This window comes from Choloepus didactylus, chromosome 8, assembly GCF_015220235.1.
Source record: "Choloepus didactylus isolate mChoDid1 chromosome 8, mChoDid1.pri, whole genome shotgun sequence".
NCBI lineage: Eukaryota > Metazoa > Chordata > Mammalia > Pilosa > Megalonychidae > Choloepus > Choloepus didactylus.
In genome coordinates, this window is record NC_051314.1 from 85,279,328 (window position 1) to 85,299,651 (window position 20,324).

The following is a 20,324-nucleotide window of genomic DNA, read 5'->3' on the forward strand; positions in this document are numbered from 1 at the left end:
TCCTCTTTTTTTGCTTCTCTGTAACTTTTTAGTGGTGAAATTGTTCCAGAAGAAAATATGTTGCCTAAACCTTGGGAGTTGCCATTTTCCCTTTTTTGGCTCAGTGTTCCCTCTGCTCTACTTGAGGGCATGCTAGCCAGAGCCTTGGCTCAGGAACTTTCTTTTCTGGCCTTAGAAAAGTTTGAGACATTGTTATTGCTCCCCAGATAATTTTAGCATCCTCCACCAGCTGCCAGCCTCACAGCTGAGCATGAATGGGCAGTTTCAAGATTAAGTTCTGTATGTGAGGAAAAGGAGATGGAAGATGAGAAAATCTGGGAAGAGAGAGTGATACTTGGGAAGAGGGATGAGATTTTAATTATAGAAATTCCATTGCAAATACTGTTTTCCCTCAAATTTGGATCTTCAGAATGCACTTTTTACCCCTAAACCAGTGACCTTCTTATTGGGTGTTAGAATATTGTTAGTTGCTCTAAGTGCTTTGAGGCCTGAACCCTGGTCTAACACTGAATTCAGAAGTGTCAAGCCTCAGAGTCTCCACTTAAAATTCCAAGAATACAGAATTTATAAGGACTAAGAGCCTGTCCTGGAAGAAAGCAGTGGTATAGAGCCTTCTTGTTTATCTGCTTTTTAGGAAGTACCTCATTACAAATGAAGAGTGAGGCTATTTGGGTGGGAGTTTCACAACACAATTCAATGATGCCTCATTACTACAAGGGCAGAACTGAGATGAAAGCTGTTTGGATTTTTTTTTTTTTTTTTAATCTATGTTTCTGTTAAGACAGTAAAGGAAGGGAACCTCTGAACTTATTTACGCAAATAACCGCAATGTAAATACCTTGCCTTGGAGAACAGTTGACTAAATATAAACCTGTCTGCTGATTGGCTCTAGCTTTCATATATTGTATTATTGCTGTAATATATTGTAGAGGATTATCCAAGGGATGTGGAAACATACAAGTTCAAGGCCAGTTCAAAGTTCCTTTCTAGCTGTAATACACTGTGTTTCTGCATTTCCACTTATAGTTATCTCTCATATAGATATATTAAAAAATATACGTACAAGGACATTCACCAAATTGCTATTTGGAATAGTGAAGAACTAGAAATAATTCAAACATCTAACAAGAAGAGTATAGGTGGATTAATCATATTGATAGTGGAAGAGGATTTGCCAGGGTTCCCAAAGACTTCTGTATTGCCAAATCCGGGGGGTGCTTCTTACTTGGCCTTTGTCTTACATGCCCTCTTACCACTTCTTCCTTCCCCAGGTTTTTCTTCTCTTGGCTTTTCTGAGTGTCTCCTGGTTTTACTGCAATCTCTCTGTCTGTTCCTTGTCAATCTCTTTTACACCTCTTCCTCTACTGACTTCTAAATGTTAGAGTCTCCAGGGTCAGCTCTTCTCGCGCTACACTCTCTTTGTAGATGGTCTCATCTTCTCTTGTGGCTCTAATACCATGTATGGGTGGACAAGTCCTAAATTTACATTACTAGCTCTCTTTTGAGCTCTTAGACACATGTATCTGATCACTGTTCTTCTTCAAAAGACTATCTGTCTATCTATCTATCCATCTATCTATCTGTCTATCATGTGTTTAGCATAATGTCTAAGCTATAAGGTCGCTGAGAGCAGGAAGTATGCCTCTTTTGGTTATTACTTTCACTACTTTTTCTCCACTGCTTGGAACATAGTAGGCACCAATGATTAGTACCTGAATGAGAACTTTAGCTGTTCCAACATGGAGAAAGGGAGATGCCAAGTAGTATACAAACATTATGCCAGTTTTGTTATTTAAAACATTTGCAACAATTCTTTTAGCAATAATCGCACCTTGGATAAACTTCATTGGCTACGATACTGCCGTGGCACAAATCTTCCATTGGTTCTTTGTAAGAAAACTGTTTGTATATACACAGAAAAAAATGTCTAAAAAGATACACTCCAAACCCTTAATGTTGGTTGTCTCTGGGAAGTAGGAAGCTGGGAGTGGAAGAGAAAACTTCTATTCTTCACTTTTATACAAACGTTTTTAAAGCAAGTATTGATTTTGTAATTTAAAAAAGACTTAAAAAAAAACCTCACCAAAGAAGAGTAGCAAAATAAGGAGCTGGTGAGCAGGCTTAAACTCTCTTCTTTCCCTGAACACATGTTAAGATTTTCAGGTTTTCTTGTGGCTGTGTGGCCTTGAGTCAGCTGCTTGTGATCTCAGAATCTGAGATGCTCATCAGGGTTATGCTACACCAAAAGGAATGTGGCCTTTGTAGCAACTTAGAAGATTTTTTCCTTTTAGGATTTTGGGAGAATTTGGGTAGGAACTATGAGCAGTTTTTCTTCTTCTTTTCTTTTAATTTAAATATAATTTAATTTTCAAGTAGGTAATACATCACAAAGTTTAAAATGCAAAAGTTTCAAAAGAGCATACAGCAAAAAGTCTCCCTCCCAACTCAGTCACCCAGTTGTTGTTTTTTCCTTGGAAACAAAATGGTTTCAGTTTCTTATGTTTCCTTTAAAAGTTATCTCAATGCATATACAGTTTTATTTTCTATTTAACAATATATCTTGCAGAGCTTTTAAATTAATACATAAAGAGCTTCTTTGTCCTTTTTATGGCTGCATGAGTATCCCATTATATGACTATGTTATAATTCATTTACCAGCCTCTGCTGATGGAAATTCAGGTTGTTTACAATTTTTTGTTATTATAATTAATGCTATGATGAATACCCTATACAAAAATCATTTTGCTTGTGTGTGAATATATCAGTAGGGTAAATTCTGGAAGCAGAAATGGTGTATCAAAGGGTTTGTGCTTTTGTAAGTTGACAAATGTTGACAAAATTACTTTGATGGTAATTGTTCCAATTCGTCTCCCACTAATAATGTAGAGCCTGTCTCCCCAAACCCTCACCAATGCAATATATTATCTTTTTATCTTACCTACTTGATAAAATGTTCTCTGTTTGAAATTTCATTTTCAGGTTGAATATCTTTTTTGTTTGTTTAAGAGCCATTTGATGTTCTTTTCTGTGAACTATATATGAATATATATATCTCCATGCCCATTTTCTACTGAGTTGGGTTTTTTCTTATTGATTTGTGGGAACTCTTGGTATTTTAGGGAAATCAGGATTTTTGTCTGTAGTATAAGTTGCAAATCTCTTTCCAGCTTGTTACTTAAATCACAGCAGTTCTAATATCATTTTCTTCCTATTTATAGTCATTGAAGTGCCAAAAATTCACAGTAAGCAGTCTAGTGAATGATATACTTATTAATATCTGATTATTAAAATTAAACAGTGACGGGACTGGAAGAGACCTTAGAAACCCTCTTACATTGCCACTTAGATTTGTAGATGAGACCCAAATAAATGAAGTGATGTAATCAGGTTACATAGCAGGTAAGGAATGGTCCTAGATCTAGAATTTTTCCCTGGCTTCCATTTTGGATAAGGTTATTCTATTTAATATACACACTAAGAAAAGTTCTGAGCTTATGAGGATATTTATGAATTGAAAGTTCATTTTGTGATAGAGAAACGGGCCCTTTCCCATTTGCTCTTTGTCTTCTCACCTCCCTCTTCTTCCCTAAATGCCTTCTGAATTCTGAAATCCCAGAAAGACAGAATTGGCCCTTTGAATGTGCCGTTTTCTAAGGTCTATTTGGGTTCTAAGCATGTAGGCCCAAGAAGAGGCACAGAGTAAGGATTCTCCAAGTGATGTTACTGCTTTTGATTCTTGCTCACAGGCCATGAGGATGCCGGGTTAAGGCTGTTTGGGTGGGTGGTCGGGAGATTTGCTGCAGCGTGGACCTCTAGGCCTCCTTTGTCTTTAAATGGAGAAAACTTGACCCCTCCCTGAATACCCCTGGAACTTTGGCGGTTTATCAAAAATCTTTTGATCCAAGTAATGAAAAAGAGAAAATGAAGTATGAAAATAACAATAAAAATTAAAATAATCAAATTATATATGCCCATTTATCAAATATAAGATGCCACTGACTGTATAACATGTGCCATTATTTTATGCATCACTAAGAAAAAATGCTGCTAATTATATTGATCTATGTTCACTTCTCACATAGATTTTTATTATTTATTATTCTTGTGCATACAGAAAGAGTAAAGTAATTTTTATTTACATGCCAAATCATTTTAAAGCTCTTTTAAGTGGCAATAAAAACCTGTGTAGATGAGCTCTAAGATGGTGGCATAGAGAGGAGAGGAAGCTAGTTAGTCCCCCTGTAACAACTAATAAATAACCAGGAACAACTAGTAAATAATCTGGAATAACTGCTGGGGGACAACTGTGACCATCCATTCATCATACACCAACCTGAATTGGGAGGAATGCCTGAAATTGCAGCATAAAATTTGTAAGTAAAAACTGCAGATCCAAGCTGGGAGCCCCCTCCCCCCATGGCATGAGCTGCAAAACCTCCTGATGCTAGAGAGCAACTCTCTCTGAACAAGTCAATATAGCTCAGCTGAGCTCCAACTGGGGTTTTCATTAACAAACGTGGACTGCTCTATACAAGCTACAAATCCCCAACAAGCAGACAGAGGCTTTGGGTGATTACTGTCCTTGGAGAGCTGGAGGGTGGCCATGGACAGGCCCTGAAGGGGGCTTTCTTTCCCTGTTTCAGCTCAGTGGAGAAAGCCTCAGCCATTTTCAGTTCCCAGTGCTCTGACCCAGACAAGGGTGGAGATAGGACTGGCAGAGAGAGACCATTGAAATGCTAATGACCTCTTTCTAGGGGGGTCTATCTTCCCTACGAGGAAAGAGGTGGGGCCAAGCTCTACTACCCGCCTTCCATTCAGAACCAGACCCCAGAGCCTGGGGAAAACAGCCGTGGGCCACACCTCCTTACACCAGTCTGGAGTTACAGGCTGACAGGCGCCACCTGCTGGACAGAAAAGCCCAATGACCTGAGGCATCACAGGTTGTACCAATTTTCTAAGACACACCCTCAGGGAAACCGGATACTGAATGTTTCTTCCTTCTGGGACTGGAGCTCATTTTTGTCTGGGGAAACCTGGTTGGGGTAACCAAGGGAACCACACCTAGACAACAGAAAACTACAACCTCCACTAAGAAAAATGAAGTTATGGCCCAGTCAAAGGAACAAACTTGTACTTCAACTGAGATACAGGAATTTAAACAACTAATACTAAATCAATTCAAAAAGTTTAGGGAAGATATGGCAAAAGAGATGAACTGTTTAATGAAAATATTGGGTGTACATAAGGTAGAAATTGAAAGTTCGAAAACCAACTGGCAGAATCTATGGAGATGAAAGGCACAACACAAGAGATGAAAGTCACAATGGAAACATACAACAGCAGATCTCAAGAGGCAGAAGAAAACACTCAGGAACTGGAGAACAAGGCACCTGAAAGCCTACACACAAAAGAACAGATAGAGAAAAGACTGGAAAAATACGAGCAACGTCTCCAGGAATTTAAGGACAAAACAAAAAGCAGGAATGTACATGTCATTGGTGTCCCAGAAGGAGAAGAGAAGGGAAAAGGGACAGAAGCAATAATAGAGGAAATAATCAATGAAAATTTCCCATCTCTTGTGAAAGACATAAAATTACAGATCCAAGAAGCGCAGCATACCCCAGACAGAATAGATCTGAATAGGCCTATGCCAAGACACTTAATAATCAGATTATCAAATGTCAAAGACAAAGAGAGAATCCTGAAATAAGTAAGAGAAAAGCGATCCATCACATACAAAGGAAGCTTAATAAGACTATGTGTGGATTTCTCAGTAGAAACCATGGAGGAAAGAGGAAGTGGTGTGATATATTTAAGATACTGAAAGAGAAAGACCACCAACCAAGAATCCTACATCCGGCAAAACTGTCCTTCAAATATGAGGGGGAGCTTAAAATATTCTCTGACAGACAATGACAGAGTTTGTGAACAAGATACCTGCTTTACAGGAAACACTAAAGACAGCATTGCAGACAGAAAGGAAAAGACAGGAGTGAGAGGTTTGGAACACAATTTTGGGAGATAGTAGCACAGCAATGTAAGTACACTAAACTAAGATGACTGTGAGTATGGTTGAAAGAGGAAGGTTAGGACCATGTGGGACACCAGAACAAAAGACAAAAGGTAAAGACTGGGACGGTATAACTCAAGGAAACCTAGGGTGCTCAACGATTGTAATAAAAGGTACAAATATGTTTTTAAATGAGGTAGAACAAATGAATGTCAACATTGCAAGGTGTTAAAAATAAGATGGGATTGGAAGGAAAATGCAATCAATGCAAACTAGAGACTATAATTAACAGAAACATTGTACTGTGCTTTCTTTAATATAACAAAGGCAATATACCAAAGCTAAATGCATATGGGGGGTGGGGGAATAGGGAAAGGGTATGGAACTCTTGACATTGGTGATGTTGTCTGACTCTTTACTCTACTTTAGGTTAATGCTATCTTTCCTTTTGTTGCTTTCTAGCTGTCATGTTTTTGTTTTTTTTTCTCTCTCTTTTTTCTTTTTTGTCTCTCTGCCGCCTTTGACTCTTCTTCCTTCTTTGTGGACGAAATGGGGATGTCCTTATATAGATAGTGGTGATGGTGCTGAATACATAAATATGTGACTATACAGGGAACCAACTATTGTTTACTTAGGATGGAATGTATGGTGTGTGAACAAAACCATCTTAAAAAAAATGGGTTGATGAAGAAACCTTGAGGGTACTATACTGAGTGAAATATGAGACACATGAAGACGAATATTGCAGTCTCACTGATATGAACTAATTATAATATGTAAACTCATAGACATGAAATATAAGTTACCAGGATATAGAATGAGGCCAAAGAATGGGGAGCAGTTGCTTATTATAAGCAGAATGTTCAACTAGGGTGAACTTAAATGTTTGGAAATGGACAGAGGTGATGGTAGCACATTGTGAGAATAACTAACAGTGCTGAAAAGTATGTGAGGGTGGTGGAAAGGGTAAGCTCAGAGTCACTTATGTCACCAGAAGGAAAGTTTGAGGTTAAAAGATGGGAATGTATAAAACAGTGAATCTTGTGGTGGACAATGTCCGTGATTAACTGTACAAATGTTAGATTCTGTCTCACAAACTGGAACAAATGTATGACACTATAACTAGAAGTTAATAATAGAGAGGCATATAGGAAAAAATATATACCTATTGCAAACTATATACTACAGTTAGTAGTATTTTAACATTCTTTCATAAACAGTAACAAATGTACTGTACTAAAACTATGAATCAGTAATGGAGGATTTGAGTGTCCTTTTTTTGTCTTTATTTCTTTTCTGGAATAATGAAAATGTTCTAAAAATTGAAAAAAAAATTAATTGTGGTGATGAATGCACAGCTGTATGATGGTACCATGGGCAACTGATTGTACACTTTGAATCTTTGGATAGTTTGTATGTTATGTGAACAATCTCAATAAAAAAAAATATTTAAAAAAAGAAACCTGTGTAGTACCATCAAATATATTTAACTGAACTGAAGTGACAACAATATCAATAACCAAGACAAAATTCTCACGCATTCAGGTAAGAGGTATGACCACCTCTCAACAATTTGTCTGACTACTATTGTAAGATTTCAGAGGCATTAAATGTGAGGGAAAATGTGCATCTTAGAATTGATGCAGTGCTATATGTACTTGACTAATTGCAAAGCACTTTTACACATGTGATCTCACGTAATCTTCCCAGCAACCTGGAGAATAGATACGTAAAACCATTTCCTAGATAAGGAAACTGAGGCTTAGAGAGATTAAGTGACTTGCTGAAGATTAAGTTAATAAGTGCCAGAAACTGAGACTTAAACCCTGGACTTTCTGCTCTACCCATTTTTTCCCCAGCATTTGATCTTATCCACTTGGATTTTTCTGTTGTATCCATAGCAGATACTGGAACAGCCTCAGGAGGCTGCTCTGATTCTCTGCTTGAATTCCCTGTAACTTTCGTTCTGAGAGAGCTGATTAAAGACAAGTGCTAGAAATTCACACAGTCAGAAACTAGAATACAGGTTACTTGGGGCTGGGGTGGGGGTAGGGAATGGGGAGTTAATAGTTTATTTGGTACAGAATTGTTGTTTGGGGTGATGGAAAAGTTTTGGTGATAGTGGTGATGGTAGCACGTAATTGTGACTTTAAGTAACACCACTGAATTACATATTTGAATGTCGTTAAAAGAGGGATTTTTAGGTTATGTTACTAGAATAAAAATTTTTAAAACAACACAAACAGTGAACCCTAATGTAAACTGTGGACTATGGTTAACAATATAATTATAAAAATATTCTTTCATCACTTGTAACAAAAGTACCACACTAATGCAAAGTGGTAATAGTGGGGGGGAATGTATATGGGAACTCTATTTTCTCCGTGATTTTTCTATAAACCTAAAACTTTTCTAATTAAAACAATTTTTAAAAAGCAACTACAACAAAAAAAGGACAACTGCTGGCAGAAATAGGTATGCAAAGTGGTTTTCTTAAAGATTGAAAAAGTGGAAACATAAATTTAATCTCAGAACCTTCTCTTTTCCATCCACCCCCACCCCACCCCACCCCCTTCTCTGCAGGTACCAGAAAGCAGCTGAAGAAGCAAACATGGAAAAGAGGAGAACTGTAAGTATTCAGAAGCCCCGTGGCACATGGCACTTCATGAGCAGAGCCTGTGTGGCCAAGCCACCTGCAGTCCTTTGGGCTTAGGCTTTTTGTCAGCTGAGCTGGCCATTCATGCCAGCTGGTCTGATTTGTGAGCCATTTGCTCAGGAGAACTTGGCCCAGGTGCAGGGAATTTTAATTTTTCACTGAGGTTCTGCTTTTGACCCACTTTTTCTTTCCTGAGTTGAGTGACGTTCAGAAAGCCAAGTGCTTTGCCAGAGGTTAGTATAATGGCTTACTGGTTCTGCTGAAATTAGCTGTCATTCTTTTTTCCAAATCGAACAACCAGAACTCTATATCTGTGCATTTAAATGGTAGCAGCTGCACAGTTGATGTCATCCTCTGAGTTCTTTGTTTAAAACAAACATCTTGACCCAAGGCTGTTAGCAAGTTTCCTAGGGGTAGGATCCATCAAAGGCAAAACTTCCAGAACAAACACTCTGCTAGTACCCATTCTCTACTGTGCCTGCTTGCTAACTTCCAACTGGTCTGGGTAATATAATTTCTTTTTGAAATCTTACTTGATTTAATCTTATGAGGAAAAAAAAACCTCAAATATTTGGGCAAGAATTCTTTAATTTGGCTGGCATTACAAAAACATCCTCCTGGCAGTTCTCGGTACCTAACCTGTTTAAATTAGTACATAACATGCCCCTGTCAATTTGTTCTCTTGGCTTAAATTTCTTGTAATTTGAAAATGTATCCTCTCTGGTACATTGTAACAAAAAGCTACTATGATTTATTCATCTGCTGGTTCCTTTTCTTCCTTCTGTCTTCCCTTCTGCCTTTTTTCCCTTCCTGCTTCCCTCTTTCCTTCATTTCACTCATTTACTCAGCACATATTCATGCAGCATCTACTATATGTCAAGCATTGTTTTATCCACTGAGAATACAGACCACATTTCTGCCTTCATGGAGTTTACATTTTAGTGGGTAACAGCCTTGAGCAGAGATCTGAGGATGTGAGCCAAGGGGCACAAGGAAGAGCATGTGTAAATGCCCAGAGACAGGAGCATTCTAAGTGTGTTTGAAGAATGGGAGGAGCAAGGTCTTAAAGGGTCACCGAGAGGACCTGGGCTTTAACTCTGAGATGGGGCCCTTGGGAGGATTTTGTGTGCAAGAGAGTGGTGTGATCTGACTTAAATTTTAAAAGAGGGGGAAGAGACCATTGGGGAACAGTAGCAGAAGCATAGAAACCAATTAAGAGTCAATTGCAAAAAGAAAAACAGAGAGAGACAATTGCAATAATTCAGGCAAGAGATGATAACGGATTAGACTGGGGTAGAAGGAATATGTGATGAGAAGTGGTCAGGATTTATACTGAAGCTAGAGAAGCTAGGATTTGTTCATGGGCATGAGGTATAAGAGAAAGAGAAGAATCAAGGATGGCTACAGTGATTTTGACCTGACACACCTGGAAACATGATATTAATTGAGATGGGAAAGACTGCAATAAAAGCAGGTTTGGGAGGAGGAAATTGTGACTCAGTTTTGGACATGTTAAATGTGAAATACCTTTATTAAAACATTCAGATGGAGATGTCAAGTAGAAACTAGGCTATATAAATTTGGAATTGGAAAAGATCTGGACTGGAGATAAAATGCACATGTGTGAAAGTATCAGCGATATTTAAAGCCATGAGATGCCTGCAAACACCTAGGGAGTGAGTGCAGTAGAGAGAAGAGGTCCAAAGACTGAGCTCAGGAGCACCTTGGTGTTTAGAAGTTGGAGAGATAAGAAGGAACCATTAAAGGAAACAATTGCTGAAATAGCAGTAGAAACAAGAGAATGGGGTACTAGAAATCAATGAAGAAAGTCATTCTAGTAGAGAGTTATCAAAAGAGTTAAATACACAGACAAGTTGAGAATTGACCATTGGATTTGGCAATACGAAGATCATGGGTCACTTAGTGCTGTTTGGGAGTGCCGGGGTGAAGGCCTGACTGGAGGAGGTTCAAGAGAGAGTGGGATGATAGAAGTTAGCATCAAAAAGATAGATAACTATTTATGGAGCTTTTCTTTACTAGGTGCTGAAAACACAGGAATAAGATGTGGTCTCTGCCTTCAAGGAATTATTTAAAGTTTGGAAAGCAGATGTTACAATACAGACATGATAAGTACCATATTAAAGAAATATTCAGGGTGGTGGAGAAGAATTTAGGAGGGACCCATAACCTTTATAGACTATGCCATGTCAAGGAAGCCTTCCCTGAAGAGTCAGTGCCCAACTGAGACATAAGGACAAATAGGAATTAGCTAAGCAAAAGGGGCAAGGGCATGGCAGAGGAGTTGTATTCAAGACAGAAGAAGTAGAACATGCAAAGCATGGAGATGTAAGAGGACATGCACATTTGGCAGTTGAAAAGATACTTGTCACATCCACCAAGATGGAGAATTCAGGAAAAGAAACAGATTAGTAGGAGAAAGGAGACTTCAGCCTAGATTAGGATGAGTTTATGATGCCTATAGGCATTCCAGGTAGAATTGGTATATAAGGGGAGATTTATGGATCTTAGGCTTAGGAGAGGCCTCTGAGTAGAGTTATAGGGTGTGAGTCATCAACAGATAGCTGGTGGGTGAAACCAGGGACCAGATGATGTCATCTACAGAGGATGTGTAAAGTGAGCAAAGAAGAAGACTTAAGACGTTGAGGGATCCTGCCATATATGGAAGGAACAGAGGAAGAGAAACCTGTAAAGAAAACTGAGGAATGGCCAGAGAAATGGGAAGAAATCTAGGAAAGAGAGGCATCACAGAAACCATGAAAGAAAAGAATTTTTAAAAGGGGAAGTGGTCAGTAAAGCCAAATTCTGTAGAGAGATCAAGTCAAATAATGACAGAAGTATCTATTGCATTTGGCAGTTGAGGTAAGAAAATATGAACAGGTAATTAAAGAAATATAAAAGGCCAGTAAACATATGAAAAAATGCTTAGCATCCTAATCAAGGAAATATAAATTAAAGTAAAAATGAGATTGTAAATTGTAATCTAAATAGTTGGCAAAGGATTTTTTAATGAATAATTTCCAGTATGTGAGGAAATATGAACTCGCATACACTGTTTGTGGGAGGTCAGTTGGGAAATATCTATTAAAATGTTAAATATATTTCATACCCTCTGGTCCAGCAATTCCACTTCTAAGAAGTACCATTGGGAAGACTCCCAAGTGAAAAAAAATAAATGTAAAAGGATATTTATTTCAGGATTCTTTGTAATATTGAAAATTTTGAAGCAGTTCAGCTATCCAGCAGTAAGAGAAAGATAAATTATGGTACATACATACACTATCTATGATTATTAAGATTTTACATATGAAAATGGAAATATATAAGAAGCACATTAAGTTATTAAAGCAGGTACAGAACAGTATTATATGATTATGTAGGAAAAAAATGTTGTATAAAAAATAGAAAAAAAAATTGAAAGATATATACAAACCCGTTTGCAGTAGATGTCTTGGTTGGGAGAGATGGAGAAGTAGAGTAGGGAAAATCATAGCATCTATTTGTCATGTATACATTCCTATATTGATTGTGGCTTTTTTCCCTGGTAAGCTTGTATTGTGTTTCTAATTGGGAAATGTAATTAAATTAAGATAATCAAATGAAAACTGTAAAGAGGTAATTGGTTATCTTGGTTGGAGCTAATTCAGAGGTGTTTGGTAGTAGAATTTAAGAGTGAATGGAGAATGATAGGAAATAGCAACTGCAAATTCTGCTTTCAAGACCCTTAGCTGGGCAATGCAAGAGACAGCTATAGTTAGAGACATAAAATTAAAGGAGGGTTACTTTTTTCATGCAAATTTTTAGTTTTGAAATACTTTTGGATTCACCGTTGAGTTATATAGACGGTACAAAAAATTCCCATATATCTTTCACCCAGCTTCCCCCAATGCTAACATCTTACTTAACCATGAAACAGTTATGAAAACTAAGAAATTGACTTTGGTGCAATGCTATGAACTAAACTACAGACTTTATTCAGATTTTACCAGTTTTCCACTAATGAGGAAGGATTACTTTTAAGATCCACTAGACTCGTAAACATCTAAATTGTCTCCTTCTGAAGAACAGAGGGAAATGTCCACAGAAATTTATAGAAGTGACTGACCAGGTGAAAGAGTACATGCCTACATTTTACCATGGAAAGCATGTTAGAGAAACATTCAGGAACAACTGGGTAAATTTGCTCTTTAAGCAAGTAGTGGAAGATTGAGGTTACATGATAGCCTGGATTCCCAAAAATTTATTCTTCCTTTTCCCTCCTTCCATTTGTACCTGGGATACAGAAACAGACCATTCATATCACCATCAGTTATATTTTCAAGTTCCTTTCAAGCACAGGAATATGGAATATGCCACTTCTTAAAATCTATGCCTTGCACACATTAGTGCACTAAACTCCATGACTGCTTACTACTTTTCTAAGAAATTCTTACCTAGAAATTTCTTCCCCTCCTTGGACGCTGTACATCCAGGTAGTGCTTGTTTCCATTCCTTCCGCTATATCTTCCTGCTTTTAAGACAGAGATTTGCCCACCAACATTTTACCTTTAAAACTCCTTTGACCCAGCCTCTTCATTTTACAGTTGGAATAATTGAGAACCACGGATAGTGACAGAGTTGGGGCTCATCCCAATTCCAAGTCAAATTGATCCTTCAGGACACTGGATTGCTTCTCTTGGGTGTGCCTGTCTGGATTCAGGAGCCAGTTATGGTCCAGAGAAAACATCTGCCAAGATTCTTGGGTAGAATGAACAGTGTCCTGGATGTCAGTCTGAAAGTGGAGGCTGTGGTAGTGGCCCTTGAAAACTTTCAGCCTTCCTAACTTCCCACTGCCTTATTCTAGGAAAATACTTAGGAAAAAGTTAAAATCTTGATACAAATGTCATCAACCAGAATTTCACCTTATTCTGTCCCCTACCTCCCAGCCTGGAACAGTAGTGAATCTATAAGAAACTGACTGTAACCCAAGTTTAGAACTTGGGAGATGCCTGAGTACTGTTGGTGATCACCATTGTGAGGTATGGCTGCAGGAGTAGGGAGGGCCACCTACTTAATAATAATTATCACCACTTATTGGGTGCCTAATTACGTCAAACACTATCCTACGTGCTTTAATATATTCTTCATTTATTTTCCACAAGAGCCCTGCATGGTAGTTCCCAGAAATTAAGAAATTGACTGGATGGAGTTGGATTATACAAGTTCATTGTCAAGAATACAGATAAAGAAAAAGAAGAAAATCAAAGTGGCATGTAATCCATTATCTTTTTCTTGTGCTGTCCAAACTGCTTTCAGCCATTGCTATTTTCCTGTACCTTCTTGCTTCTCTTTCTTGCACAGAACGACTGTTGCCACTGTTTCCTCCCCTTGGTTGTGTGCCTCAGGCCCTGAGAACTTGGATAACCTGAGAACTTGGATAACTAGGTAGGACTGCCAAGAGTGATGTCAGCGTGTGGGTCCTTTAATGATGCCAGACCACACAGCCCTGCCTTTCCCCCTCTTGCCCCTCCGCAGTACTTTAGAACTTCTACCCTAAGAGCACCTTTGGTAAAAGAGCACACTTACTCCTGAAAGAGCCCCTAAGAGACGTGCACCACCTTGGCCACTGTTTGGGACACAGCTGGCAGTCTACCACACAAATCCCTGTCTCTTCCTGGTCATTACTTGGTAAAGTAAAAATGACAATTTTCAAAGTTCTTGCAGTAACTTCTGTAGAAGTTCTGTAGAAGCTTTCTTGTGATATGAAAGTGATGTAATTTTATTTTTGTATTCACTTTTGTTACTCAACAAATACAAATACACATTTATTGTAAAAATAACAAACCAAAAGAAGAACATGAGTGCTCATAATCTAACCCATTAATATCCTGATGTCTGTTCTTCCAGACTGCTTTTCTATTCCTATATGTACAATATGCATGTGTATTATAAAATGGGATCATGCTTTTTTCATTCTTAAGTATCTTATGGGCATCTTTCCAATCAGTAAATGTGCTCTGATCACATGATATGTAGCTGAGAAAAACAGTGTCCAGTTACCAAGACAAAATGCCACTTTGATTCTTAGGACTCCTGTATGGGCAGGGCAGGGCAGGTGAAGTTGGAGACCCGGATGACTCATTCATTATGTGGCACAAAGTAGTACAGAACCAAGAGTGCTGCTGGTTAAGGTAGCACCAGCTTCTGGAGCTGTTTTTTAATTCCCTCTTTTCCAACAAGAAAACTTTATATGCCTCTTATACCTGTGATCCATATGCCCTTCCCCCAAAGAATTATCTTGTCAGCTAAGATTTAAATACTAAAATCAAGCAGTTCTCTTATGACTCCGCCCCACCCCCCAAGACTTGGTGCTGGTTGATGAAGTGGCTCTCAGAAGGTATTCAGAAGAATAATAGAGTGAGAGACTTAATTCCCAATATAGCTGCTAATCCTGTTTGATTCCCTGAAGTCTTTCAGTCCAGGGCTGTTTGTCCTTCCTTGGTTGAAAAACTGGTGAGTCACAGACTCCTGGAATGGAGAGCAAGAACGTATTGGAGCCTGTGATTTGTTGGGGAGGCGATGCTGCGCAAGTTATTTAGAAGGAATATTTTCAAAGTATAAGACATTTAATTTTACTTCAACAAGCATGTTTCCTTATTTTTGTGACACAGGGACAATTTCCAGATTTTCAATCTATTTTATATGTTACAAATTCCGTTTTTGACCCAGATGAAAATGAAATCTCTAAGGTGTGTAGATATCTCCTTCAGTTAACAGAGTGGGTTTTATTGTTGTGATGGTGATTTCGTTGCTTTTTAAAAAAAAATTTTTTTATGAAGCCTAGGTATTTAAGCTCAACCAAAAGGGCTGTAAAATAGTGAATTTTCTGATAACAGAATTTACACATGGACAATTATATAGAGAAGGGCGGGGGGGAAGAGGGTTCGATTCTTACGTAAAAATAAAATTTGACTGTTTCTGTGCTTGTAAATTATATATCAGATATGAATTATCATTACAAATAGTGATTCAATCCCTGATGCTACTATCCATAGTTATTGATACTGCATCATTTTGGCTATACTGCATCTTTGTTTTATTTAAAATAAAAAACCCAGCAGGATTCACCACATAATTTTGTGACAAGTAATGATGAACTTTTATTAATGTGTATCTAGTGTTTAAAGTTTCTGGTAGTTTACTTTTTCTTTCTTGTTTTCCCTGTTTATCTTCGGATTAAAAAAATCTCTTGTCTCCTATGTGACTATCATTAGATCTGGGTTTTCCTTTCCTCTCATTTTGTCCTTATAAGGCTATCCTGTTTTATCACTTCCTGCTTCAGCTCCCGACTTTTTCTCTCTTCCCCTCTCCCGGGGTGGATTCCTTCTCCATGTGGCAGGGCTGAAGCTATTCGCAGCTGGCTGACGGTGGTGGACCAGGAGCAGCTTGGAGTTTCAACTTTCATTTTTCAAACAACAGCATGTTTGAATGTTTCAGCAGGCAGATTGTAACGGGCACTTACTTCTTGTCCTTCTAGAACACTGAAAATCTCCCCCAGCACTTTACCAGGGGAATCCTGACTGTGTTAAAGAAGAAGTGGGAGAACCCGCTGCTGAGAGCCAACTCTCAGACAGACGCTCCGCGGAACAGCAGCACAGAGATTAGGCACAGAGTCGACCACCCTCCCGCTGAAGTGGGAAGCAGCCCTGCTCCTGGAGCCGAAGCTGACCCAGAGGAAATAGCCCATCCCAAACCTAAAGTGGATTCACCTCCCGAAGCCCTTAGTCAGTATCGGTATCCCCGCTTCGAGGACAGTGACGATCTTGAAGACCACTCGGCAGAAAGTAAGAAGATGGAAAATTGTCTGGGAGAATCCAGGCATGAAGTAGGAAAACCTGAAATTGGCGACAACACAGAAGCTGCAGGCAAAATAGAGAAATATAATATTCCGCTGAACAGGCTTAAGATGATGTTTGAGAAAGGCGAATCAACTCAAACCAAGGTAAGGATTGGGCAGGTTTAAAACTCGAGAAAGCCAATTCATGTAACTAAACAAAGCTGTTTTTCTAATCTAGACATTTTGATTGGAGGTGTAGATTGTGACTTTTGATGAGTTAAAAAAAATCTCAAATGAATTCTTTACATAGATGCTTAGTTAGATTTTTGAGTCTCTTGACCCAATTTCATATTAAATCAAACTCACACTGGGATTCAGGTTGATATCTAGAAATGTAATAGAGTTTGATACCGGTTGGATTATGTGTTTTCATACACTTGCCCTTTTAATTTGTTTTCCTGTGCCATTTCTCACTTGTAGCTTTGGGGGGTGAAATTACTGCTGAATTTCTCTGTGCTTGGACACAGCTGCAGATTGAGTGTTAAGCCAGAGTTTAACGTCAAGACTGAGGCTCAGTTGTCTCTTGCTTGCTGAATCCCTCTCTTCTCATCATCTGTGCCTTCCAACAAAAGTTTTCTATCAACTAAAATCCTCTCCCAGGAAAAATCAATGAAGATGGCCAGACTAGCTGTAGCCTTCAGGAGTTTTGACTTGCAAATTGCACAGGGTTGCATTTTCCTACAACTGCTAATGAAATTTGATCCTTCATGTGGATTGCAGGCTGGATCCCCAGAGGGAATTACTTAACGAGAAAATGAGTTACATATGCTGATGACTTATAACACAATCCAGGGGCTGCTGTGCTGGTAAATTTTTCCAGTTTTCTCATACTTTCCTACATATCTGGCTTTACACATGGGGGATGGTTTGGTTCAACAGTCATTACAATGAAATAAACAGATCTGACAGAGCCAAGTCATCATTTATTCTAGATACCATGTAGATGGGAAAGAATTTTTTGGAAGCTAAATATTTGGCCCAAATCCCTACCTCGCAAATTAATAGTATAAGCTTTCTTTCTGAGACAAAAATTAGATAACTCATCCTCTAGGCCTCCATTATGTTAGGTGTGATTTAGTCAATCCCTTTTTTGGAATTTGCAGTGCCTCTCACCTTTCCTGCCTAGATGAGTTCTTGAGTGTTTGGAGATCATCTATTTGAAGACGTAGGAAGAATGTTTAAAGGTTTGGAAAGCTAGAACCTTTTTTCTTTTGCATGAGTTTTTAGCTATACTTTAACACTGAAACCATTTGGCAAGAGTTGTAACCACAAAGCAGTTTTATGACTTTTCTTCCCTCTCAATTTTTAGTCCTCCAAGGCATGCCAATTCCCTTTTTCCTCTTTATTGTCCAAATAAAGTGTTTTTCTTTTAAATGGAAGGAAAAACGTCCAAAGTCTTAAATAGAGAGGAAGGGGCTTTGTTGTGACTCAAAGCACTATTGTAAAGTCTCCTCCTCACAGACCCTGCTAGGGGCAGGGTGGCTGATGTCATAGCAGCACACACACAGTGTGATTCAGTGCAAAAGGCAGTGCATGTCGAAACTGGCCTAAGGTAGGAAATGACTGGGACTGCAGCAAACAAAAATGCTGATTATCTGGTGAGAGGCTTTTTTTTCATTAGTGCCTGGTGAGAGATGGGTCAGAACAAGCCTACATATGCCTAGTCAGTGTGGAAAAAAACCCCTTGTGTAAAAGGTCATACTAGATCTCTGATGGCACTGGGCAGCCTGGTGGCTAAAGGTATAGGAATATGGCGGGGTTCTAGGATTGACCTTGCGTTTTTGTGTGTGTGTGTGTGTGTGACTTTTTTTTTACTTCCTGATTAGTCATTTGTCATTTAATGGACTGCCTAGGAAGTATAAAGCACAACTGCCCTTAGTTTGTAACCATTTTTAAATGATCCATGTTGGAAATAGGTCTAGTCTACTTTTAAAAGTTTCTAATATCTCAATGAAACTGCTAAAAATTTGTCTACTTTAGGTTAAGAAATAACTAATCAGTTGGAAATTTGGTTATGATTATCGTTAACAGAATTTCAGCTTTAGGATGCATAAGGTTTTAATCAGGAAGTTACCTATTTGGATCATTAGAAAGAAATTCTGACAAATATGGTAGGGACATTAGAAATCCTTTTAAGAGCAAGAGTGTGCAAGTAAGAATGTATACTTCAAAGCTCCAAGTGAGAATAAATGTTTCAGTGGGATGAATGAATATATTGGATGCATATTGTGTGGATCTTTGGTTCCATAATTGAATTTTAGAGAACCAGACTGAATCTCAGCTAACTTGCTGTGGGAGGTCAGGAAGCACGTAGATAATGGAAATATATGGTCTTATGTCTCATTCTCCTAAATCTTTTTATCATTGTTATTTGCTGGAGGCAAGGTTTACTGGCTTGAATTCCACTTATCTTAGTCTTTCTTGCATCCTTTTGTCTAAGATGGCTTCTGATCTTGTCCTCTTCCTGATCTCTTCTCTGTCTTTCTGTCTTTTTCTCTCTCCCTGTGTAGACTCATCTGTTTCCATGACTCCAAGAGATGAATCCCAAATCTGGACTCTAATCCTGAACTCTTAGCTAGGTTTCAGCCCCATATTTCTGATTATCTGCCATTATCCATTATCTTCCCAACCAAAACCCACCCTACCACTGTTGTCCCTTAATGCATTACCATTCTCCCACTCTCCTGGTCTGCAAATCTTGGAATCAGTTCTTCTCTCTGCCTGCCGTCTTTCCCCTAGTCGATCATTTACTAAGCCCTCTAAACAAGTCTATCTTCCAAACATCTCCCATGTATGGGTCATTCTTTTCAGTCCTACAACTAGTTCCAAGGTTTAACCTTATCACATGTAGTTACAGTATTGCTACAACACCCTCCCCCCAACTGACCTCTCATTTCTTTCTTCCTATCCATCCTCCACATTGTTGCTATTTAACTTTCTAAACATAGCTGTAAATTATATTACTCCCTTGATCAGAAACTTTTGATGCTACAAAATTAATCCATATTTATTATTCAGGTCTTCCACAATCTCAGCTCAACCTGCTGTTCCAGCCTCATAGTAATCTTATACTCAAACCCTGGAAGACATCTCACTCTTAAGTTTCATGCTGTCTCATGCCCAGCCCCAATTGCTAACTTTTGAAATCTTACTCATTCCTCAAGGTCTATCAAGACTGTGAGGACTTAACCTCAGTTTGTTCCAGATTAAATTAACTTCACCCTCCTATAGACCTTTCTTTTACTTTTCCCTGGGCATTCATATTATGCTTCCTTTAATAGTCATGTGTGAATCTGTACACTCCCCAGTCTGTAATTTCTTTTAGTAAGAATGTAAGAGTAATTATGTTTTTGTCCCCCAGTGGTCAGCACAATGACTTGGCTCTTAATGTTTCTTTAATAAAAGGAAGACAACCTTAGAACTCAAATACTTTCTAAATAATGAGATTGATTAAAGGCCATTCTTCACTTATTCTCCACCTTTGGTGAACAGATATGTTATTCAGGTCACGTGGTTTAGTTGAATCTGATGGTTCTAATTCCTGTGAGCAAGTGAGTGATAGCTGGATTAATGTAGCCAAAAATCATTGTTAGGAAAAAGAAATCCCCCAGTGACATATACTGGATGTAGTTTATCAGCCTTAGCTTCATGTCAACTTGGGGTTTAAGTAGCTGACCTAACTATTCTGGGCATGCTTTTATGAAAAAGATAAGTGATCAACTCCTTATAACCAGTGTCCAGTTATCATCATCTTGACATGTGAA

The 20,324-nt window shown here is 38.4% G+C and overlaps 1 protein-coding gene across 2 annotated transcripts in view; it reads left to right on the top strand.

The window, feature by feature from the left end:
- Positions 1 to 20,324, top strand: part of LIMA1 (LIM domain and actin binding 1) — an 81,903-nt gene that overhangs the window by 26,431 nt on the left and 35,148 nt on the right. For both annotated transcript variants that reach the window (XM_037846571.1, XM_037846572.1), the window contains exons 3-4: positions 8,594 to 8,639; positions 16,201 to 16,665. In XM_037846571.1, the coding sequence (XP_037702499.1) occupies positions 8,594 to 8,639; positions 16,201 to 16,665 (511 nt within the window). The remainder of the gene's footprint in view (positions 1 to 8,593; positions 8,640 to 16,200; positions 16,666 to 20,324) is intronic.